Below are 25,399 nucleotides of genomic sequence, written 5' to 3'. Positions count from 1 at the left end.
CCCCCACCCGTGTACCCGGAAGTGTGGTGCGCTATACATACCTGTCACGTGCCGACACCAGTCTTCTATCTTCATTCAGCGACGTCTTCTTCGGGCGGACGGCGAACACCTCCGGCTAATCCGAATGCCGGCCGCCCTCTGCAGCGTCATCCGATGCTCAGCATAACTGTGCTCAGCCAATCGAGGCTGAGCACAGTTGTGACACGGCAGAGGGGGGACGGGCGGCAGCAACTCGGCCGTCCGTCCGAAGATGACGTTTGGCACAAGATGGCGGACGGCCCTCGACACAGATCAGGTAATGTATAATGCACCACACTTTTGGGTACACGGGTGGGGGTGGTGGGACACGGGGAAGGGGGTCATTCAGACATAACATACATTACAAAGTTGTATAACTTTGTAATGTGTGTTATTCTGTGAATAATTTCTGAGCGCCGCACTACCCCTTTAAGGTATATGACCACTTCTGCACAAAAACACTATTGTAAACCAATTAAAGGATGTATAATATTGCCAAATATGAGTGTGCATATTTTTTTTTTTTAGTGGAACTGTAGTGTCTTCTATTGTTATCATGTGGAGGTAATATTAATATACTGGAGTGCTAATGATCACATGATTTGCAAGTGGAAGGGGGTCCAGCCAAGTTACCCTGGCGTCCGATGTTGAATTTCCAGTATAATAATATATCATGTTATTGGACTGTCTCTTTTGTAAGATGACATTACTTACAAATTTGTGCAAATTTTTTATTTTTTTTTGTAAACTTTCTTTTGCAAAGATTCTTTTATACTCTGGATTTGGGTGGGATGGAGTGGGGGGGGGGGGAGGTCCTTTTAGCTTCTTTTTTTTAAGCTGAAAAACAAAAAATATATATATATATTGCTTTGTGTTACAAAAGTAAAATCACCTATACAGGAATAATCCTATTTCTGTTCATCAGTAGTGCATTTAGTCACTTGTTGGCAGAAATCATTGATGCCCACTTGGGCACTCGACTGCCCGGGTAAAGCTGGTTGGGAGGTTAAGACTGGTACGTGGCCTGTATTCTGTAAGCTGCTGCCTTCTTTAACTTGGGGCTGCGAAGCCTCTATGTTGTTTAACAGACCCCCAGCAAATTCCTGCAATATGGCTTCACACTGAAGGAGCATCTTCCCTCTCTCTGGCACCAGCAAGGACAGGGGACACTCCGAACTGGAATATTTTGCCAGGACTTGAATCTGGTCACGGCTCAGAGATGCTTCTCGGCAGACCTTGTGGCACAGTCCAGACAGGTTCTGTTTGGTTTCTCCCAAAGTGGATAGGATTTGGTCTCTTTCCTTCAGCAAATGTTGCTTTTCGGTTTGCTAATAAAAAAAAAAAACACAAACAAATGATAATTATGATAAACAAAAGGGATTTTGTTCCAAGTAGAATTTTGGCGCAGAATCCGTAGTGTGAACAGACCCTTAGTTGGACCCTGCATGCCCAGAGCATAGGCTTATTTTACGCCATGGAAAGGCCATAGTACAGTGTAGGGTCTGCCCCGATATGAGGTCACCTTATGGTGGTGGGGTGGTTTACACTATTTGCAAAAGGTAACCAAGAGCCTAATTATTTTTATGGAGATTTTTTTTAGCAGTTGGGGGGTTGTTTTTAGTGATTTTCATATCTGTATTGGGTCCGTATCTTGCCATTAGCAGTGCTTTTATAGAGAGACAAGTGTACAATATTTTTATGTAAAGGTGACATGGTTTTAAATGGATTAAATGTGAGTTTGGAGGAGCTCAGTACATATCAGTCCTAATGCATCTCATCCTTGTAACCGTACCAGTCATGCCCTATCATCCTGAGTGTTATCTGGTGGCAGCAGCCTCAGCCAGTCACACATTAGATAACATACACATGGACTTGATGCTTTGCTCTAAAAACATCAACCTGTGTTGTGTTACTAAAGACTTATTCCTAATAAAAAATAAATAAATCAGAGGAAAGTTGTGTAAGGAGTTTCTAAACATTGCAGAGCTGTGTAAAGGACTCCACTCATCCAGAGGTCAATCCCCATCTGTTCTCATAACAGTTTGGGGTCAAATCAGCATGTTATCCCCTTATCCTATAGATGGTGTATTCTTTCCAGTCTGACACACTGCTCTTTGCTGCCCCCTCTGTCAATGTCAGGAACTGTCCAGAGCAGTTGACAGCAGAGAGCACAGTGTTGGACGGGAAGAATACACCACTTCCTGTAGGACATACAGCAGCTGATATGTCTTAGAAGACTTTAAATAGAAGTAACTTACAAATGTGTATACCTTTCTGACACCAGCTGATTTGAAAATCTAATTTTCTCTCTAGAGTACCCCTTTAAAGCTCCATGAACAGAACTTAAATCCCTTTCTAGGTTAATTTCACCTGTATCTAAAGCCATGGGGTTTTTGTTCTTTCTTCATTGTGTACTATGATGTGTGCCGTCACTTAAGTTTAGCGTCTACACTCTCATCATCTCCTAGTGGAACGTCTATAGACACAAAGTCACTGTGATACAATAGGTACGGAGACTCTAAGACGTATTACTCACGCAAGACATAGTGAGATGAGGAAGTCAGAGACCAGAATCATTGCTTCTGCTTTTTCTCTGATCTTACATCTTTATCCACTATTTACCTCCCCATAGTATCTCCTTTCCACATGAAAGATCTGTGACTCAGAAACACATTACTCCAGAAGACATTTCCTTACTTGCTCTTCCTTGCTAACAAGGCCTCTTACTGCAGATGTTATTTCTAGTTAGCTTTACTTTTTCAGTACAAACAAAATGTATTATTTATAGTAATTTATTACAAAATGTTTTATTTAAGTTTGGTATTGCCCCCCAAAAGTTATCCAAACCCCCAATATACACTTATTACGGGAAATGCACATAAAGTGTTTTTTCCCTGCACTTACTACTGCATCAAGGCTTCACTTTCTGAATAAAATGGTGATGTCACTTCCTGGATAAAATGGTGATGTCACGACCCGACTCCCAGAGCTGTGCGGGCTGTGGCTGCTGGAGAGGATGATGGCAGGGGGACACTGAGGGACACAGGGCACTGGAGGGACACTGAGCATCCCTCTGCCATCATCCTCTCCAGCAGCCACAGCCCGCACAGCTCTGGGAGTCGGGTCGTGACATCACCATTTTATCCAGGAAGTGACATCACCAGGTTATCCAGGAAGTGAAACCTTGATGCAGTAGTAAGTGCAGGGAAAAAAGCACTTTATAAGCATCTCCCGTAATAAGTGTATATTGGCGAGTTATATAACTTTTGGGGGGCAATACAATACTTTAATAAAAAGTTTCACCAGACTTCACCTTTAACCCTTCCCTGCCCACTTTCTCTCTACAGCACGGTCTCTCTAGCCTAGAAACGGCATATCTGCTGCACAGCACGTGAAACACAAACCTTCCTGAGAGAGAGGGAGAAGAGACACGTAGCAGCACCTTTGAGGCTTTTCACCAGGAAAAGACACCTTTAAAATATTCTAAAAAACCCTGCTTCTTAGACAAAAAGAATCAGTGCTATCTGCTGCCACTTCTGTCCGCGTTAGGAACTGTCCAAAGCAGGAAAAGTTTTCTATGTAGATTTACTTCTTTTCTGGACAATTCCTGACACGGACAGAGGTGGCAGCAGAGAGCACTGTGTCACACTGGAGATTTTTAAATATAAGTAAATTTCAAATTCATATAACTTTCTAAAATCAGCTGATTTGAAATAATATATTATATATATATATTTGTTTTTGCTGGATTAACCCTTTAAGACTTTTTACTAGGAAAGAGTATCTCAAAAACATTCTAAAAACCCTGCTGCTTGGACAAAAACATGCACTTCAGATACTACTTCCCAAGCAACTAAATATTGGTCAATTCTGCCACCAGACATCCAGTTAGCATTCATTATAATGTATATTACCACCTTCAGAGTGATCACGGTCACACCGCAGAACTTACCAGCTTCCGTATCTCCGTTTCCAGGTTTTGGATGCAGTCCAGTTTTCTTTTCCGGCAACGTTGAGCAGCAATCCTGTTCTTGCTCCGTCGGCGTATGTCGTGGATACAGTCCAACTGCTCGGGAGTGAGGTTGTGCATTTTTACCAAGGACTGGAAGTCGTATCGTGAAAGCGAAATTATTTTCTGTGCGTTAAATGGCAGTTTTTTCTACGAGAAGAGGAAACCGATAAGTTTCTAAGAAAAGATGAAGATGTGGAAGTCTGCACGCTGTGTTGTTGCGATAAAAGAATTCATGGGATTGACAAAAGTATTCAATGCAAGTCCTTGTCCACAACAATTACTTCAATAGCATGGGTCACTGCTGAGGCTCCTACAAATCATAACTGGTACCCATTGCTGCAGAACTTCACACAGAAATCAGACAACTTGCTACATCCAGATCCATCACCATACATACAAAAACTGCAAAATCTGTACATGCTTTCAGGCTCAAAAGAAAACATGGGCACCACACTTTTGCAGGAGACCTTACTATTGGTGAATGAAAAAATGCATATAATATACAAAAAACTATTGAGGAACCCACCTCACACTCTGCCAGTTCTTTGGCAGAGCAAGATTCCCCGCTATCTTCCTCGCTATCAGTTTCCGATTCTTCCTCCAAGTTAATGGGACAAACATAAGGGCACGTTTCCGATGTTGCTCCTTTAGCTGCGTTTTCGCTGGTAACATCTGGGCTGCTGGCACACACCTCACTGGAAATGTTATTGATAAATGGGCACGATACAGGATTGAGAGTGGCAAAGGTCCGTTCATGGGTGTCATTGGAGATAGAAATGGAAAGCCATGGACATTCAGACCTTTTATCCACTTCCTGAAGTTGCTTTGGACTTACCATATCCATTTCTTGTTGACCTGAAAACTCGGAAGAGTAAGCATCAGGCCAAAAACCTTTAGCGAGATGTTCTGCTACTTCTCTCTCTACGTTACTACGTTCTTGAATGGGTTGCGGATCCATGGCAGTAGACATATCTGGGTTGGGTACCAGATCCGTTCTCTGTTCCCGGCTGTCGATTGTTTCATTGCTGCCCTTATCCGGTAAAATTGCTGGGCCGGGGTTAGAGTTGGGTGTGCCAATGTAGTTTACGCTCCTGTATGGCTGATAAGCACATGGAAAAGGCACAGAACTGAAGTCTGGAAGTCCAGGGACTAAAGGAAAACATGAAGGATAGACAGCAGGGGCTACGATTTTGTCAAGGTTTTGATAGATCACATCAGTGTCCTGTGGAGGTAGAGCATTCACTTCTATGTCAGGCTTGGTGACTTGGAGGTCCTCCACCTGAGATTTCGGCTGGCTTGTGGTGCTCTCCGACATCTCGCTGGATGGCGCTGGTGATGGACTCTGAGTTTCTTGGTTGCTGGAACATGTGCTGACAGACCTTACCCTGCCGCTTCTACAAGCTTTCTGAAACTTCCTGTATTTTGGGCAAAGAGAGGAAAAGTTGGAAGCATTCTCTCTGGCAAAGCAAAAAGTTTCACATGGCTGTTTTGGACTTTCTGGAGAAGGGGATAAATTTTCGATCTCGGTTCCACATTTGAGATTCTTGGAAAAGTCCTCCCTCCAGATATCTTCCACCTCACGTATAACCGCTCGTTCGGTTTCGTCTTGCTGGCGCTGAATGCTCGCCTTGGGACAGAAAGACTTGCAACATTTCTTTCTGGGATATTCTGAGTTTTCTGTTTTATTGTCGGAAAACTTTAATTTAAGGAACTCAAAGCAGGTTTCCTCGATGTCGTGGACCTCCAGTAACTTTGCACACTTTTTGATTTCCAATAAATTATCCTTGTTGACGAGAAGCTTGGAGGTATATGCAAACTGAAGGAGCGGAACAAAGCCCTTTACGGTAACCTGCAACAACAACGTGTCACAAGCATTTTATTGTAAGGAAAAACAAGATGACCCTTAGGACCTGTCAGAAATCCTTAACACTAAATCAAAGCGACGTTAAGAAGACAAGAGACAAGGACTGACCCACATCACATCATTCAGGACATTGACTTCATAACACAAGAACAGTTCATATTACATGGATGCCATGACATGCTATGCAGAGCTCCTCCTAAAACTCCCTGAGGACTTATACATTTACTTATAACTTATATTTACTTATAACTTAAACATATACACTGAATAACTGGAAATATATTAATAAACTGGATGTTACCATTTCCTTAGTCATCCCTACACATTCTCTCGGAGAGTATTATGTCTTCTAGCAGAGACTGGTGAAAATGCCATGCCTCCTGGGAAAATTATGCAAATCAACTCTGCTGCAGAAGGAAAAACTCTCTCTAGTGTCACCTATTGGACATAGCTTCATTGCATTCACAGACAATATAAGAGCATTTCCGTGTGACTACAGATGGTAGTTGCCAGTTCCTTTTGTAATAGGGCCGGCGATCAGCTAATAACAGACTGTTGGCCGAACATCTTCCCGTGTAATGGGCAGCCAAAAGCTGAAAAAAGCAAAGGACCAAACAAACGATCTAGCGATCATTCTGTCCACACCTAACCACACGATTACTGAGCTGAGCATTAGGTTCATTTAATCCAAGTCAAAAAGATCGGTGCTCATTTACAAAGAATCTTGGGCTGTCTAATATGGCCTTAAAGTGTACCCACCATTATAACAAACGTCTGACACGTCATAGCAACATGTCAGAGAGGTTTGTATCGGTTGGGGTCATTCTAGCGATCTGCAGGTTGACATGTTGCTATGACACATTAGAAGTTTGTTTAAATGATGGGTACACTTTAAGAGTAACTTTAAGAAAACAATTTGCCGGACTTCTCCTTTAAGTATTGCATTGCCCCCCCCCCAAAAGTTATACAAATCCCCAATATAGACTTATTACGGGAAGTGCTTATAAAGGGCTTTTTCCCTGCACTTACTACTGCATCAAGGCTTCACTTCCTGGATAACATGGTGATGTCACTTCCTGGTAACATGGTGATGTCACTTCCTGGATAACATGGTGATGTCACTTCCTGGTAACATGGTGATGTCACGACCAGACTCCCAGAGCTGTGCGGGCTGTGGCTGCTGGAGAGGATGATGGCAGGGGGACACTGAGGGACACAGGGCACTGGAGGGGCACTGAGCATCCCTCCGCCATCATCCTCTCCAGCAGCCACAGCCCGCACAGCTCTGGGAGTCGGGTCGTGACATCACCATTTTATCCAGGAAGGGACATCACCATGTTATCCAGGAAGTGAAGCCTTGATGAAGTAGTAAGTGCAGGGAAAAAGCACTTTGTAAGCAATTCCCATAAGTGTATATTGGTGATTTGTATAACTTTTGAGGGGCAATACAATACTTTAATAAAAATTTTCGCCGGACTTCTCCATTAATGATTGAGAAAGCATGCCATTCAGGCAAGCTCCATTCACTCAGGGCAAAAGACAAAAGCAGAATCCGTCAGTTATACATATACAACTCCTTGGGCATTCTCACCTCCGTGGGCAGGGTGATGATGAACTCCCCATCACTTGACACGTGCCCCACACGTGAAAGGAAATAGTCACTGGAAGCAGCAAGCACGGAGCGATGCGCTTGGAATCTCTGATCCTCTACCACAATGGTCACATCACAGAGCAGGCCCTGCTCCCGCTGGCTGTTCAGGCGAAGCAGAAGGTTTGCACTGTGAACCGAAGACTCATAAGCAAAATCAGCGTCCTTTTTCTCACTACAAGACATCCTGCATCGGGTACTCAGCTACCATGCTTCCCTGTATCTCCACCACTGCAAGAAAAACAAGTATGTGGTTACTACAATGGCTTTATTATATATATCTATCTATATACAAATATACAGACGGCAGTGACACTCTCCACAGAGAAGAGTCAGGCAGGCCATACAGACATTAGAATGGCGCTCCCCTCTATCCTCATCTATTAGCCAAAAAGGCCCATCTAAGAAAGCAGCTAACTCACTGGAAAGCTTAGACATGCATTACATTGGAAGCATTGGAATGGGTGATGTGTAACACTGCACTTCTCCTCTAGTGGCTGGCAGCAATCTGAGCTGATCGATGGGATTTTTTAGAAGGCAAAGGAGAAAAGTTTCACTATAGGGCGTATTTCACAGCCCGACTGAGGAGGAAGCGAGCGCTGTCAGCGCTCGTTTGCTCCTCGTTCCCCGCTCGCTGCTGCCGCTATTACACGCACAGCAGCGAGCAGGTGAGTCCGGGGAGAGCTGTGGGGGGGCTGCCCGGGTGATCACTGATCGTCCAGGCAGCCCATAGACTTTAGCGGCGGTCAGCTGCCGCCGCTCCCATTCCGCAGAGCGGCGGCAGTAGATCGCTGCTATATACGTCGTTTGTTTTTCAACATGTTGAAAGACAAACGACTTCAACGATCAGCCGCCATGAACGATGTAGGCTGATCGTTGCCTCCTATTCCGTAACGGCCGATAATCGTTCCGTGGAATAGGGCCTTAACTATTGGTGAGTCGCCCTTTTAGAAAGGGATCGTTGGCTTAAAAATTTGCCCAGACTTTGGTGGATGTATTTCACTACAGAAAAAAAAACTACTTTTCCTGATATTGTGAGTGTATACACTATGCGCTACTCTGAAAGCTCTCTTCCCACAAAAAAAAAATGGGAATGGAAAAACAAAACAGTATTTATGTAGACAAGCTGGCAACTGTTTTTTTGCCCTGGCAAAATGTGGCAGCAGCTCTGTGTTGCCATCAGTTATAAATATATGAAAAGATAATGAAAATCCGTTGCAGCTGGTTGGTTAGACCCAGACCCTGTAATGGGGCCACAGCAGTCTGGATGACACAGGAGCGGGCACTAGACAATGGGCAGCCTGCTGCATACATACATGATTAATAACCCACCACAGATGTCCCATCATTTCAGGCCAAATCCATTCCAGGAGAGGGGGGATATCAGGAAAATTTCTGATGGATGTGTATGCTTTTTATAGCTTTTTGACAAGTTTTATTCTAAAATTATACAAAAAAAAATCTAGGCTCATTTCCTATGACCACAAGAGTAATTTTTGGGGAAACTTTATGACAATAAGGGAGTGAGTGCTACACTCTAGGTTAGGTCCATGTCTGAATATTACACATAAACCACAGGCTGCTGGTGAGGGCAATAATCAGATGAGTACATCAGATTCCTGTTTTTGTTGTTGTTTTTTTAAAGGGTTCTCTTGACTACAAAATGCAATTCCCATTTTTCTGTGCATTTTTTTTTAAATTGCCAGCGGGAAAAAAATATCTCAGTCTATGTCTATATGCACATGGGGGGAGATTTATCAAACATGGTATACCAATGCAACCAATCAGATTCCACCTTTCAATCTGATTGGTTGCTAGGGGCAACTGAGCCAGTTTCACTTTACACCATGTTTGATAAATCTCCCCCAAAGTGTTTTTGTATTTCCAGTTCTTCACATGATGAAGAATCATTTGGCTTGCACTAAAAAAAAAAAATTCAAGGGATAAAATGTCAGTGGTGGGGTAGCTGGAGAACACCTACATGCATATAGACATTACTTTTTTTTTTCTGGCATTTTAACCCCCTTTAGAAGTCTATGGAGGTAAAGTGCCAAAGAAAATGCCAGAAAGTCTGAATTTGAAAAGATGTGCGTTTTTTCAGGCCCCAAAAAACACTGTCAATATTGTCTCTGAGACCAGTTTTACATATGGCTAATTCGCGATATAGATTTAACCGTTTACGTTACAGTACAAGCGGATGGGGAATCAAAAACCCTACGGACATGTCCCGAAAAAATTCTGCACGGAAATTAGAAAACAGCAGCATGCTAAATGTACTGCGGAAATTCAAACCAACGATTTCACAATTTCATCATTTCAATGTATAGAGGTGAATAGATGGGGCCATTTGTTAAACTGTGCAGAAAAGGATAAAACTCATAGTAAACATGGTGCAAGATATTTTTTTTTTTTTTTTTTTTTTATTGTTTGTTCATTTGCGATAGTAAATTTGGGCCAGTCTGTACCGGAGTTTCAGGTACACACTCTTCGCCTATATGGTTTACCTCACCCCACACACAAAGCCGGCTATTTACAGTCCTCTCTCTATGACCAGTCATTAATACAGGGAAATCCTGTGACATTGCAGTGTTGTGAAATGATCAGGGTCTTTCCACAGTGAGAATAAAGAGAAGGAAGAGTACAGCGTCCGTGCCAAACCATACACCGTATCTGACTTGTTCCCGTTCTGTAAAATGTAACTAGGGAGTAAAAAAGTGGAGAAAGTTCTAAATTCTTGTTTTTTCCACCTAAAGTACGTTCGTGCAAAGAGGAAAAATAAATAAAAAAAACACACTAACTGTAATGGAATTTTCCACTAAAAGAAAGAAAATGCACGTCAGATGAGGAGAGAGGTCACATTCAGTCAGAGACGTCTCCTTCATGTGTGTTTTCCCACAAATACATTTATCACCTGTTTTATGGATGGGAAATAAATGTTGGGATTTCTGGGGGTCCCACTGATCACTGGAATAGGGGTTCCGAGTCCCGTGTTTCTCCTCACTGCACGACCACTGAGACCTGAACAAAAAGGTGCCGCTCCATTCAATGTGTATGGGGCTGACAGTGCGGTTATGGCTATTCCCTTATAAACCTAAATAATGATATACAGTATAAAATAGGCGAAAACAAGCTGATCGCTGTAGAGTCCATCCACCCGGACCTCCACTAATCCCTGGAATGGGACACAATCTCCCCACAATGAAGAGAGCACTGGCCACTGCTCCATTCAATCTCTATGGGGCCGAGTCCAGTGATCAGAAGCATTCAGGGGCCCTATAGGCCCTAATGCTGTGGCAGAGATTAGGCGCTCTCACCTGCTCGCTGCCATCGCATGTAATAGCGGCGGCAGCGAGTGGGGAACGAGGAGCAATCGAGCGCTGACAGAGAATGTTCGCTCCTCCAACAAGAAGTCTGTGTTTATAAGGAGTGCTCCAGCAGCCAGTATTAAAACTGAAATAAAGCATGTTATTTTTATGAATAATATAATATATATATATATATATATATATATCTATAACTATCATGGGAATTGATGACATGTTGACTACCAGGACCACCACCAAGCCTTAGGATAAAGGAGCAGTAGTGCAAGTTAAAAGGCAGTGTATCATTTTGATGATACACTGCCTTTTAACTTGCACTACTGCTCCTTTATCCCAAGGATTGGTGGTGGTCCCGGTAGTCAATATGTCATCAATTCCCATAGTGGGAACATCTGTGTTTTACAAAATTGCTTTAGTTAAAATTAAAATGCATTTGAACAAAATAAACTGGTTGCAATGGTGTAAAAGGTATTTAAAGGGATAGTTCTATCTTAATACGTTATCTGCTATCTACAGGGTAAAAAATACCAAGCTGACTGGTGAGGGTCCCACCAATCACAAAATAGTGAGATCCCCACCAATCCCCTGTGAATAGGGGGTGCTATCTTGAGATGGGAATACCCCTTTAAGAAAGATCAATCTCCTGCATCTGCTGTCACTACCGTTCCCAGCATGCCCTCACAGCAGTAGGCCAGCACCACACTTGTGTAAGCACCAGTTTCCTAACCAGAGGTTGTATACAGGACTGTGGGAACAAGATATATGTCTACAAATGGCTGCAAGGTCAATGCTCTCCACGTAGCCGTATTCAAACAGCTGTGACACAGCATAAATAACAGCAATGCTACACATGGAATGTAAACCACACGTACAACACACGGCTATCTGTATCTCAGGTACGCGTTATGTAAAAAAAACTCCCCACAGGGACTACCAGGTTATTTGCTTTTAACCTTAACCTTTGTGCTACTTGCAATGGGGTTTGTTACTTTGTTAGCAAAAACTTTTAGCATCTGGGTTGCTGATTGCCATCTTTAGGGGGTCCCACTACCATAAAACAGAGGGCTTGGGAGGTTTAAAGGGGTTTTCTAGCGAACATCTTCACATCAACTGGTTATTAAAATAATCCATTGTGCAATGTATGGGTTCACGGATTGGTAACCCATTGGTGCCCGTTGTCCAGACACTATTGGGTCAAAGTGAAAGACCTTTTAATTTATAAACTACGCATACAATTTCCAGTGGAGCCAGCTGGTACCGCATTTGCCCACAAAGGATGATGTGATTAGTCAGGTCAAGAATAGGACTTTGTATCTTTCAGACGAGGCTTCACAAACGTCAGGATGAAAGGGTTTTGTAACCAGGTGGTTCTTGTCTTTCAAAGATACAAAATGGTACTTTTTCCATGACGTAGCAGGAAATCAGGATGTTATGTATGAGCATTCAGTTGTGTTCCGCAACATTGTGGCATGTATGATACGCTTGTCTTCTGGGCATTTGAAGTGGAATGTTACTCCACTGCAATTGTAAGTTACTAATTTTGCATAAAACCAATAAAAAGTATGCTTAAAAATAAACGGGGGACTTGGTGTGTAAAATGGCCAGGTAGGTGGTATGTGTCACAGTACATCCACATAATGCCAGAACAAAAAGTTTCCAGCAGAACATTGCCCATCACACTGCCCCCACCGTCTTCTTCCCATAGAGCATCCTGGTATGAATATGTATACGCAGGATGTAGATGCAGGATGGTATCAGGAGGATCTCAGGGACCGACAGCGCCCCCAGTGGTGGCATTATCATTTAGATCTACTAGGACTCAGCAGCTGTGAGATCATTATTGACCTCATTACCTACACCACATACTTCAGCTGTAAGGCAGAGACTGCTGTGTGCTAACAAGGTGTATATGTATCCGCTCATCCATTCACTGCTGTTATGTAAAGAACAGAAAGTTCCCAGGATGCTTGATGATTAACCTGATACCATGACGGTGGACAATCCTGTGGAAGTGCAGTGACACAAAGTGAACCCAAAGCACGCTCTTCTCTGAGGTCGGCAGTCTCCATCCCTCTTCTCTGAGCTCGGCAGTCTCCATCCCTCTTCTCTAGGCTCGGCAGTCTCCATCCATCTTCTCTAGGCTCGGCAGTCTCCATCCCTCTTCTATGAGGTCGGCAGTCTCCATCCCTCTTCTCTAGGCTCGGCAGTCTCCATCCCTCTTCTATGAGGTCGGCAGTCTCCATCCCTCTTCACTGAGCTCGGCAGTCTCCATCCCTCTTCTCTGAGCTCGGCAGTCTCCATCCATCTTCTCTAGGCTCGGCAGTCTCCATCCCTCTTCTATGAGGTCGGCAGTCTCCATCCCTCTTCTCTGAGCTCGGCAGTCTCCATCCATCTTCTCTAGGCTCGGCAGTCTCCATCCCTCTTCTCTAGGCTCGGCAGTCTCCATCCCTCTTCTCTAGGCTCGGCAGTCTCCATCCCTCTTCTCTAGGCTCGGCAGTCTCCATCCCTCTTCTCTAGGCTCGGCAGTCTCCATCCCTCTTCTCTAGGCTCGGCAGTCTCCATCCCTCTTCTCTAGGCTCGGCAGTCTCCATCCCTCTTCTCTAGGCTCGGCAGTCTCCATCCCTCTTCTCTAGGCTCGGCAGTCTCCATCCCTCTTCTCTAGGCTCGGCAGTCTCCATCCCTCTTCTATGAGGTCGGCAGTCTCCATCCCTCTTCTATGAGGTCGGCAGTCTCCATCCCTCTTCTATGAGGTCGGCAGTCTCCATCCCTCTTCTATGAGGTCGGCAGTCTCCATCCCTCTTCTATGAGGTCGGCAGTCTCCATCCCTCTTCTATGAGGTCGGCAGTCTCCATCCCTCTTCTATGAGGTCGGCAGTCTCCATCCCTCTTCTATGAGGTCGGCAGTCTCCATCCCTCTTCTATGAGGTCGGCAGTCTCCATCCCTCTTCTATGAGGTCGGCAGTCTCCATCCCTCTTCTATGAGGTCGGCAGTCTCCATCCCTCTTCTATGAGGTCGGCAGTCTCCATCCCTCTTCTATGAGGTCGGCAGTCTCCATCCCTCTTCTATGAGGTCGGCAGTCTCCATCCCTCTTCTATGAGGTCGGCAGTCTCCATCCCTCTTCTATGAGGTCGGCAGTCTCCATCCCTCTTCTATGAGGTCGGCAGTCTCCATCCCTCTTCTATGAGGTCGGCAGTCTCCATCCCTCTTCTATGAGGTCGGCAGTCTCCATCCCTCTTCTATGAGGTCGGCAGTCTCCATCCCTCTTCTATGAGGTCGGCAGTCTCCATCCCTCTTCTATGAGGTCGGCAGTCTCCATCCCTCTTCTATGAGGTCGGCAGTCTCTATCCCTCTTCTGTGAGGTCGGCAGTCTCCATCCCTCTTCTGTGAGGTCGGCAGTCTCCATCCCTCTTCTATGAGGTCGGCAGTCTCTATCCCTCTTCTATGAGGTCGGCAGTCTCTATTGTTTGTGCACCATCAGACATCAGCACAGTGTCAGTGTGGCGAGTGTAGCAGACATTGCTGGCGCCTGGTGATCTCCAAGCTGGGGCTCTCCGGCTTTTGCAAAACTACAGCCCCCATTATGCCCTGACAGGCAGAGGCTGTACCCCATCGGCTGATCAGTGATCGACCTTTAGGGATCAGCCATGACATTATAACCCCTGACAAGTAAAGTGAACAACAATGGCGCCTGTCAGATTTGAGTGTCCTGGAGATGAGGTTTACATACTGACGTCTCACAGGGAGTTTCCAGCCCGGATCTGCTGACTTAGCTGAAGGCTACAGACCCGGCAGGCTCCGCTGTATGAGGGACGGTGAGGTGGACAACTATTCAAGGAATTTCCTGCCTAACCTGAACAATGTGCACAGGTCTCCACCTTACAGGGAAAACCTCCGCCATCTCAGTACTGTGCACACATAGGCCTCACATGTACAGTACACAGCCCCCCTGCCATACTGATATCGGGCCAGTTTGGTCAACTTTTTACCAATATATACATGGGGACAGTGTCCTTATAACACTGCTATACAATGCTTAAATTAAACCGTTATAAAGGTAAGCCAAACCTAAAGCTTTGGCTGTCCAGGCATGTAAAGTTGTAGTTTTGCAACATCTGGAGAGCCAAGGCTTCCTACCCCTACTATAGACAATGGAGAGAGGGTACTGTTCCAAGAAGAAAAAGCCAATCCACACCCCTTAGGGCCAGTTCACACGGAATAAAAGAGGCAGAATTCCGCGACGAAACTCTCCGCTGCAAAATCCCGCCAGCCTCCGTGTCATACAGGCTGTCTATGGGAGGGCTTGGGTGCCTCCTCTCTCAGTGCCTCTCTGACATGTCAATTCTTTGAGCGGAGGGGCGCTGAGATAGGAGGCACACGAGTCCTCCCATAGACAGCCTGTATGACACGGAGGCTGGCGGGATTTTGCAGCGGAGAGTTCCGTCGTGGAATTCCGCCTCTTTTACTCCGTGTGAACTGGCCCTAAGGGTCATTTTAATTGGTCACTACCAGAAGACACAGGATATTTCTAGAGACTCGACCCCTGCAGCATCAGATCAGAGCTGTAGATTTTCTACTGTTACAAAGTAACAAACCATTTTCCGGCCTGCAGGTGGCCATGTCAAGTGACCGCATCTCACCATACAATCCAAGACAGGAAAAACCACAGCTGCATCCTCCAGAAAATGCTCCACATCTGGTTGTGTGTGGTATTACAACTCAAATCCATGCACTTGAATGGAACCAATCAGCACGATTGTGCTGATATGGTTTCCTCCAGCACCATATAGAGCTACTGTGCAGCTCGCAGCCATGCAAGGCTGGGAGAGGGGCGGCAACTAGTCATCTGGGCGGGGAGTCACCCAAGACTAGTCACGGCTCTCTGTAAGCAGTGTGTGGATGATTGACAGGTAGAGGGACCTATTAATGACCTCTCTGTCTGTCAATCAATCCCGCACTGTGCGCCGATTAGTCACGGCCAGCTCCCCACCCAGATGACTAGTTGCCCTGCTTTGCACGTGAATAAAACGTTCTTTTCTGCTGACTAAGTGGCCGGTAAGTGCCGTGACCTGCATAGTAGCTCTATACGGTGCTGGAGGGAACCATATCGGCACAATCATACTGATTCCCTTTAAATGGAACTGAGCTGCAATACCACACACAACCTGAGGACAAGGATGGTGCTGTTTCCTGATAGAAAGCAACCATTTTTCTACCTCTGGATCGCCCCTTTAAGTCACCTGACTAAAACCACTACAACATTATACAGAGAGTCCCCATTCTTCTTCTAAAGTCTGTATGAGCAGAAACTTCCACAACATACATTGCGATGTCCCTCTGTAATCCCTCCCGGAAATATATTCATAAACAGACAAGTGGGCGTTACCCTTCTTATGGGGGCGTGTTCCTTCACAGCCCAATCAGCACAGACAGGCGAGTGACACCCAGACTGGTAATCAATACTATCATTTCCAGGAGGGACAGTACGGTGCAGCATTGTTTTCAGTGTAATTATTACATAAGGAGGGCTGTGACGTCATACTGTATCATGTGACCACATGACATCACACTGTTGCTAAAGTTTCCACCAGACCCACCCAGTAGGGGGCACAATCACCACAAGCCACTACACGGGGTAGTTATTTCATGCATACACGACATATACACAGCACAGAACTGCATGCACACAGACACCAAAACACAGGCGCGGCCCCTTTAAGAGCTCACGTCGGTTCACAGGGGGGTTAGGGCCCTTCCCCCGGCGGCTCCTCGGTCCTCACATCCCCCCTGTCGCCTCCACACACTTACCGCGGCCGGAGACATTGATTCCCCTCAGTCCTGACTCTTCTTCCTTGTTTTCTGGCAGCTTCCTGGGCTGCCTGTGTCTCCTGGAATGACGTAACTGTGTGACGTCAGCGCCTACAGGCGCCCGGGAGGGTCAAGCGCAGTCAGTCCGCGAACTCTGCAGTCAGTGTGCACTAGCTGTGTCATGCTGTGTGCTGTGACTGTGCAACTGATGTGTCTGCAATACAAACAGTGCACATCACCATTCACATACACATCAGCCACTGGGATACCAGCACCTCATTATAAGGGGCAGCCAATGTTAGCTGGCATCAGGGCTGTATGAAGGGCCCCTAGGTTTTCATGCATTAAGGGTCCCCTCTGGCACCCTGCAGTTCCAGTGCTTAAAGGGGTTATCCAGGATAAGAGAAAACACAGCTACTTCATTGCATAAACAGCGCCACCTCTGTCCTCAGATTGTGAGTGGTATTACAAATCAGCTTTATTCACTTAAAGGGGAACTATCAGCAGGTTAGACTAATCTAACCTGCTGATAGCACCCAGGACGCTGAGGAGGAAGGTGTGTTTCTTACCTTCTTCCTCGGTGATGGCCCCACGCTGTTGGGGTAAACTCCACTCCGAAACACCCTTATGGTCCTTTTACATGGAACAATTATCGTTCGAATTTTCACGATAACGATCGCATTTTCACGATAATCGGCTCGTGTAAACACAGCGAACGATCAAGCGGCGAGCGATAAATCGTTCATTGTGATCTTTCAACAAGTTCTCAAATCGTCGTAGGTCGTTCACAGAAAATTCGCAGATCGCTTCGTCTAAACAGTCTTTTAACCGTTTACCCTGTGTGTGAGATGGGCTTATAATCGCAATAACGATCTTTTCAAACGATATATCGTTCTGTCTAAACATTGATCGTTATAAAAAACACATTGTTACTACAAAATCATTAATCGTTCGATTGGGCGAATTATCGCTCCGTCTAAAAGGACCATTAGGAGCACTGCCACGTCATCCCGACCACCCCTTCTAATGATAATCAATGGAGGGGGCGAGCCAGATGATGCGGCATGGCTCCTAAGGGTGCTCCGGAGTGGAGTTTACCTCAACTAACAGCGCGGGAACGTCACCAAGGAGGAAGGTAACCACATACCTTCCTCCTCCTATAGGGGGCTATCAGTAGGTTAGGTTCATCCAAACTGCTGAGAGTTCCCCGTTAAAGGGAACCATGCAGCCAAAAATTTGCTATATCTCTATCAATTTATGCTATTACAGCTCCTAGCACACTTCTCACACATATCTATATGGCCCCCTTCCCTGCTTGGTGTGCCCCACAAACACTTTGATCAAATCCCGCACTGTGTGCAAATTCTACTCAGCTAGGTGTTTCCAGGGGCGGTCTTGGCATTTCTGGGGCCCCAAGCGAAGTTATGTCTGGGCCCCCCCCCCCGACACGCGTTCCAAAACAATAGACCGCTGTGTGTTGCCCCCAGTAGTATATACCCTTTGCGCGCTACCGCCAGTAATATATACTCCTTGTGTGCTGCCCCCAATAGTATATACCCCTTGTTTGCTTCCCCCAGTAGTATATAGACCCCTGTGTGTTCCCCCAGTTATATATAGCCCCTCCGTGTGCTCTCTCCGAAGTATATAGACCTCCTGTGTGCTGCCCCAGTTGCATATAGACCTCCTGTGTGCTGCCCCCTTTTGTATATACCCCTGTGTGCTCCCTTACTAGTATATAGGCCCCCTGTGTGCTCCCTCAGGGGTGTTTAGCCCCCCTGTGTGCTCCCCCACTCGGATATAGACCTACTGTGTGCTCCCCCACTTGGATATAGACCCCTGTGTGCTCCTCCAGTAGTATATAAACCCCCTGTGTGGTTCCCCCAGTAGTATATAGACCCCCTGTGTGCCCCACCAGTATTATATAGACCCCTTGTGTGCTGCCCCAGTTGTATACAGACCCCTGTGTGCTTCCTCAGTTATATATAGACCACCTGTGTGTCTCACAAGTAGTATATAGACCCCCTGTATGTTCCCCCAGTAGTATATAGACCCCCTGTGTGCCCCACCATTAGTATATAGACCCCTGTGTGATACCCCAGTAGTATATAGCCCCCTGTGTGCTCTCCCACTTGGATATAGACCTTGTGTGCTCTCCAAGTTGTATATAGACCCCATTCTGCTGCCGCAAGTAGTATATAGACCCCTGTGTGCTGCCCCTAGTAGTCTATAGCCCCCCTGTGTGCGCCCCCAGTAGTCTATAGCCCCCCTGTGTGCTCCCCTTGTTATATAGCCCCCCTGTGTGCTCCCCCCAGTTATATAGACCCCCGATGTGCGCTCCCCAGTAAAACAGACTCCTGTGTGCTCCCCCTCCCATATAGTATATAACACAATAAAACAAACACTTATACTCACCTGGGTCCGGGCGTCTCCTCTTCTCTTCACTCTTGTGGCCGCAGGAAGGGTTTTCCCTGCGATCACAAGAGGCCGCACTCCCCTTGTCCTGGCGCCGATGCTCCAGTGATGTCACTGGAGCGCCGGCACCACAAGGAAAAGGTGGCGCTTGTGACCGCAGGGAAAACCCTTCCTGCGGCCACAAGAGTGACTGACAGGAAGGGGACCAATGTCTCCCGCCCTGTCAGTGCTGCTGCATGTAACTATGAGCTCTCATTACGAGTGCTCATAGTTACAGTTCAGATGGCAGCAACGAGCGCGGCAGTGGCCCTGTCCAGCGGTCTTGAGCACAAGAGCGGGGCGTGGGGGCCCCCCTGGATGTTGGGGGCCCCAAGCGATCGCTTGGGGTGCTTGGTGCCAAAGACCGCCACTGGGTGTTTCTTATGAGCCAAGTAGTCACAGTCCCGGGCAGGACATCACTGTAATTACGCCTCTATGGGGTTGTCATCCTATATGCAGTATGAAGATGCTTTCATTCATTCTGGGGGACATGCACAGTACTGCTGCATGCTATCCTCCTATCCCTGCTTTACTACACATGTCCAAAATAGCTTAGAACACGTTCTGAACGTTTTCAAGGTTATTTTGAACATGCACAGTGCAGCGGGGATTAGTAAATATAAACACTGAGTGGCCAGCAGTAAGGGGTGTTGGGAACTGCAGGACTGCTCAAGCCCTGATCTGGCACAGTTACATATCAGCTCTGCTGCTGCATGCTGATGCTTCCCTGGTGTCTATAAAAGAATATTAGCATTCGAATAGGCATTACACTTGGAGAAGCTGTCTGGGTCACTAGCGCTGCAGCTGAGGCACAGTGTAGCAGTGGTCAGCGCTCAATTATTTTTCTATAGGGTTGGCAATCATTCTCTAGCACAATGGAGAGATGGCCCTGTTGAGGGGCGATTGTGTCCCTGTTCTCAGGATGAGTGGGGTCCGGATGGTTAGACCCCCAGTGATCAGCTTGTTGTGCTCTATATATACCATGCTCAAATTAGAATTAATAGTCTATGTAGGGCAGATTGCATAACTAACAGTGTAGCCTCTATAACGTTGCAGAGAAGGAACCGCTAACTGAAATCAGATCACAATGAAGGTTGAATAAGGAGAGTGAGCGGTGGGAAGGATCCGGGATTCCCAGCAGACAGCGCACAGTGCCAGGGCTGGGGCTGCTGACTCACTGTGGCATGCTGATAGCGGATGAATCAGCATTTCCTCACTACATGACTGAGGCTGTTGTGTAACATAGCCCAGGGCACAACAATCATCAGAAATACAACTACCACGTACAAATCTACTCAGTTACACCGATGTCACAAACAGTGTCCTGTGTCACTCAATTATGGTATCATGTTAAGCAGCTATAGTAATCCTGGAAGAACTGAATAGTACAGACTATAAATATAAAGTCTATATAACTAAAATAATACCGCCATGCTCATACCTTCATACATGTACAATGCTCAGGTTGTGCCACCATACAGTGCTATGTAATGTCATATAATACTACCCAACATTAAATGCTTCTTACCACGATTATTAATGCCTGTGCCCACTTAATACCAAAATACAGCACCATATGAATAACACTACTATATATTACCATAATACTGCTATTATTATGGCCTGTGCTAGTAATACCGATATACAGTGCCAAATAATCCCACCATACATTACAATAATACTGCTATAAATAATCCCACCATACATTACTATAATACTGATATAAATAATACCACCATACATTACTATATTACTGCTATAAACAATACGCCTATACTGTACACTACTATAATACTGCTATAAATAATACCACCATACATTACTATCATACTGCTATAAATAATGCCACCATACATTACCATAATACTGCTATAAATAATACCACCATAGAATACAATAATACTGCTATAAATAATACCACCATACTGTACATTACTATAATAACTGCTATAAATAACACCACCATACAATACAATAATACTGCTATAAATAATACCACCATACTGTACATTACTATAATACTGCTATAAATAATACCACCATACATTACCATAATACTGCTATAAATAATACCACAATACAGTTCATTACTATAATAATGCTATAAATAATACCACAATACTGTTCATTACTATAATAATGCTATAAATAATACCACCATACAGTACCGTAATACCGTAACCCTTATAGACAAGCAAGGTACAGAAAGTACAGATCATGGCGTAAAAAAATGACACCTCACACAGCCCCATAGACCAAAGGATAAAAGCGTTGGTAAGAATGGTAATAGAGTGATTTTGAGGAACATTTAAGGGGAGATTTATCAAACATGGTGTAAAGTGAGACTGGCTCAGTTGCCCCTAGCAACCAATCAGAGTTCACTTTACATACCTCACAGACTCTTTGGAAAATGAAAGGTGGAATCTGATTGGTTGCTAGGGGCAACTGAGCCAGTTTCACTTTACACCATGTTTGATAAATCTCTCCCTTTTAGTTTTAAAAAAAATGTTTTAATTTTTTAAAAGCTGACAAATAAAATAAAAGTTATGTAAGTTTCATATCATTGTAATCGTACCGACTTGAGGAACATAAAGAACATTACCATAGGGCGCCCTTACTGTGACATAGTATTGGTTTCAACTTTTTGTTGTTGTTGCATATATTATTGTATGGTATAGGTTCAATAGTTGTTATCTTCATGACTTTTTTCCACAGCCGTCAGCCGTATTGTAATGACCTCTCCCTACCCTGGAGTCACTGGGGATAAGGTATATTGGCCCTGACCAGAGGAGGAACAGAAAATGAAAATAATAAAAACTTTTTCTCCTGTTGCAAATAAACAGGAGACATACGTATTTTGAAGGGTTACTTTCTTCTTCGTCAGGTGAGGGACCCCGATAAAGAAAGGAGTAAATCTTAGAAACATGTTGTCCATTTATTAGCACTAAAAAGAAAGTTGTTTTTTTTTTTTGTTGTTTTTTTTTTTTTATTATTTACAAGGGTACTCTGGCAAATGTATGCCGTTACGAATGCATGCTAAATTGTCCGTGCTCTGGGCATAATGCCAGTAATTGTTTTCAGAATAAATACTCTGTAGGGATGTCGCCAAAGTCCAGATCAAGGATTGGTTACATTGGGAAGCCGTCATTGTGTAGGTGCAAACCCTCACTAGTCTTGGTAACCCACAGCGATGCAGGAACCAATAGATCTCTAGATCTAGTAGAAAAGGGTACTCCAGTTAATTTTTTTTGTTTGTTTCAAATCCGCTGGTGTCAGAGAGTTATATAGTTTTGTACATATTGGAGGAGATTTATCAAACATGGTGTAAAGTAAAACTGGCTCAGTTGCCCCTAGCAACCAATCAGATTCCACCTTTCATTCCTCACAGACTCTTTGGAAAATGAAATGTGGAATCTGATTGGTTGCTAGGGGCAACTGAGACAGTTTCACTTAACACCATATTTGATAAATCTACCACTATGTCTATTTAAAGGGACTTTAACCCACCTCCCTCAGCCCCTAAACTCAAGTCATCTGTAGGTAGGATAAACAATGCTGATTCATTTTTTAGCTTATTTAACACACATTACAAAGTTATATAACTTTGTAATGCGTGTCAATAACATATCTGGCCCCCTTCCCCCACTTTCCGACCCCCGACACCCCTATTAACTGGTAACTTAAGTTTAGGAAGCGTTTTGCAGGTGACAGAGTCCCTTTAGAAACCTCAAGTCTTTCAGTACTTCTCAGATGCTGTATGTCCTGCAGGCAGTGGTGTATTCTTTCCAGTCTAAGGCCATGTTCACACAATGTATTTTTAGCATAAATCACGTCCATTGTTGCAATTTGCAACAACAGACGGGATTTAGCTAAACATACATTGTATTGGAATGAATGGAATCATACACATAGTATACGCTCCGGCCGGGATTCCATCCGGACGCACGAAAAAGTGACATGTCAGTTTTGTGCGGCCACAGTTCATTGAATAGCGGCTTCACAGAACATGTTAGTTCACACAATAGAGCGTGCGGCTCCTGGCACATTCTCCATTGTGTGCAGCAATGAATACGAATGCAGGCGCACATGGGTGCGCCCATATCCGAATTCACAAGAAATGAAGATCAATAAGCCGATACTGCATTGCCAGCCGGGATGATCTTCCGTGAGGTTCCATAGGTTTTCTATGGGGATTTGCTCCTGCTCTTGACAGTTCCTGACATGGAAAGAGGTGGCAGCAGAGAGCACTGTGTCAGACTGGAGAGAATACACCACTTCCTGCAGGACACACAGCAGCTGATAAGTACTGGAACAACTATTGCTGTTATGCCCAGAGCACAACCTTTCAGATTTGTCACAGCATACACCCACATAATCCATCCAGTGATAACAACACATAATACTTAGATGCTGAAAAATACCTTTTAGGGTGCGTTCACACGTACAGGATCTGCAGCAGATCTGCAACAGACTTGATGGCCTAGAATTCATTTGCTTTGAATCTGAAGCTTCAAATCTGCACCATCAAATCTGCTGCAGATCCTGTACGTGTGAACGCACGCTTAAGGTTAAACTGATGAGTGATTTAAGAGGAAATGAAAAAAGTCGAAATCGACAGTAGAAGTGAGCATAAGTGTGCCAAGGATGTGCCATCAATACTGATTTCTATGTTCTCAACAAAGCAGTTGTATATAAACCAAGAGAATGTCCATCTTAAAGGGGACGTCCATGATTAGTCATCTTCTGGACATGTCGATGTGATGCCATCAGAGGGGGCCGGTCTGTGAGTTAAAGGGTCCGTGGTGCTCCATTTCCCATGCAGCAGGATTGGTGCTACACAGATTAGCGTACTTTTCCCCCTGTGGTTTTGGCACAATGGATATCTTTGTTGAATGTGTCTGGGAACCTTTCCCTCGAACTGCAAACCTGCCTCTTTTTTGTTACGCCACTATAGCGGCTTGTAAATATCCCATTGGGAGAACTGGTAATTGTGAAATTCTAGAATACAGAGGCCTCTAACCTGTGGCTGATTATGAAACTACTACTCCTACCATTGCTTTACACCGGGTTCATACGCCAAAGCTGATGCATCTTGCACATGAAGGGAAGTGGTGGCCAATGGGGGCAGCAATTTGCCGGTAAGATTATTGGCAAACTTATATGGCCATTGGCCACCACATCTGGCCATGGTGTGTGGACCTGGCCATGGAGTGGTACATTGATATCACAGTGAAGATACTATTGCTGGGGGGGGGGGAGGAGTTCAATTATATTTATCAACATGGCCATTCCCGATACCGGCAGCCAACAGGACAAGCTGTGCCCAATGGTGATGTTGGACTACATGGCAGCCAATGGGATCAATGACCATCCGTGTAATACAATGAGAGCTCAAATGTACTGTATACAGAGCAGCTACCCAACCTGGCTCATAGCAGGGTTCCCCTGTACAACGTCAATATACCCTCCTAGGCATATAATCCCCCCATAGGGGCTATAGGTTATTGGTAATGGCGGCTCATCTAATCCTTTTGATCCCTGTCCTTCCTTCTCGTCGATCGTATTGCTTACCTTAGGATATATCCTCTGTTCTTCAGTAGCTTTCCTTTGCTGCGGATGAGGTGAAGAACGGACTATGACTTATCTTTCCTTGAAGTGCTCACATGTATTGTAAGGGGGGCGGAAAAAAAAAAGTTCTAGTGAAATGTTGAGGGAGAGATAAGTACAATGAAAAAGTGAAAAGTGAGAGTCCTGGCGTGTAATCTGCTCCAGCCCAGCCGTGTGGAAGTCAGCTGATGGGAGAAAACGCCTCTAGTGATGCATCATACTAGGAATTCACCCAAACCCTCTTCTAGGCATTACAGTGTCTCCCACTGTCTCTCTATAAGAAGTGCTCGCTGACAGTATACTCACCTTCTTCCTTATATCCAGAAATAACCATGAAATACAAAGATGTTTCCTTCAATCTGGCAGCGCAGAATGCAGAAACTTTTAACTGAGTTCTGCTTGGTTCAGACTGCGTGTGACCAGACTGTACGAGGGGTGATCTGTGTGTTCTCCATTTGTATATAGCTGCCTGTCACTATAAGGCTATGTTCACACTATGTTTAAACAATGGCCGCTGTTTGACATGTTCCTGCCGACAATATTATCGTATCGGCCGCAGGAACATTATTTTATTTTATTTGGCTTGCAGGCACATCCAATTACCATTGAAGTCCATGCAATTTACAGCTGTCAGAACGGCCATACATTGTGTGGGCTGTATCTAGGCTAGA

The 25,399-nt window shown here is 45.0% G+C and overlaps 1 protein-coding gene across 2 annotated transcripts; it reads right to left on the bottom strand.

Moving 5' to 3' along the window:
* Positions 1 to 821: 821 nt before the first annotated feature.
* Positions 822 to 24,801, bottom strand: BACH1 (BTB domain and CNC homolog 1). Of its 2 annotated transcripts, none has more exons than XM_069944613.1 (5): positions 24,693 to 24,801; positions 7,486 to 7,773; positions 4,557 to 5,879; positions 3,971 to 4,177; positions 822 to 1,346 (listed from the first exon to the last, which is right to left on the bottom strand). In XM_069944613.1, exons 2-5 carry the CDS (start codon positions 7,726 to 7,728, stop codon positions 927 to 929), a joined length of 2,193 nt encoding a protein of 730 aa, XP_069800714.1. In that variant the 5' UTR covers positions 7,729 to 7,773; positions 24,693 to 24,801; the 3' UTR covers positions 822 to 926. The 2 variants fall into 2 exon arrangements, with proteins under 2 accessions (XP_069800714.1, XP_069800713.1); XM_069944612.1 differs by lacking the exon at positions 24,693 to 24,801 and adding an exon at positions 16,671 to 16,788.
* Between the last annotated feature and the right edge of the window lie 598 nt (positions 24,802 to 25,399).

The sequence above is a fragment of the Dendropsophus ebraccatus genome, chromosome 11 (assembly GCF_027789765.1).
Source record: "Dendropsophus ebraccatus isolate aDenEbr1 chromosome 11, aDenEbr1.pat, whole genome shotgun sequence".
Taxonomy (NCBI): domain Eukaryota; kingdom Metazoa; phylum Chordata; class Amphibia; order Anura; family Hylidae; genus Dendropsophus; species Dendropsophus ebraccatus.
Note: the sequence above shows the minus strand (reverse complement) of the source record. Positions and strands in the feature narration are given on the sequence as shown.

Excerpts from the sequence above, each read along its gene's own strand:
- BACH1 (XM_069944613.1), bottom strand. The coding sequence starts at position 7,728 with ATGTCTTGTAGTGAGAAAAAGGACGCTGATTTTGCTTATGAGTCTTCG. Across the intron at positions 5,880-7,485 it reads TCATCACCCTGCCCACGGAG|GTTACCGTAAAGGGCTTTGT; the intron begins GTGAGAATGCCC and ends TTGTTGTTGCAG. Across the intron at positions 1,347-3,970 it reads AAACGGAGATACGGAAGCTG|CAAACCGAAAAGCAACATTT; the intron begins GTAAGTTCTGCG and ends TTTTTTTATTAG.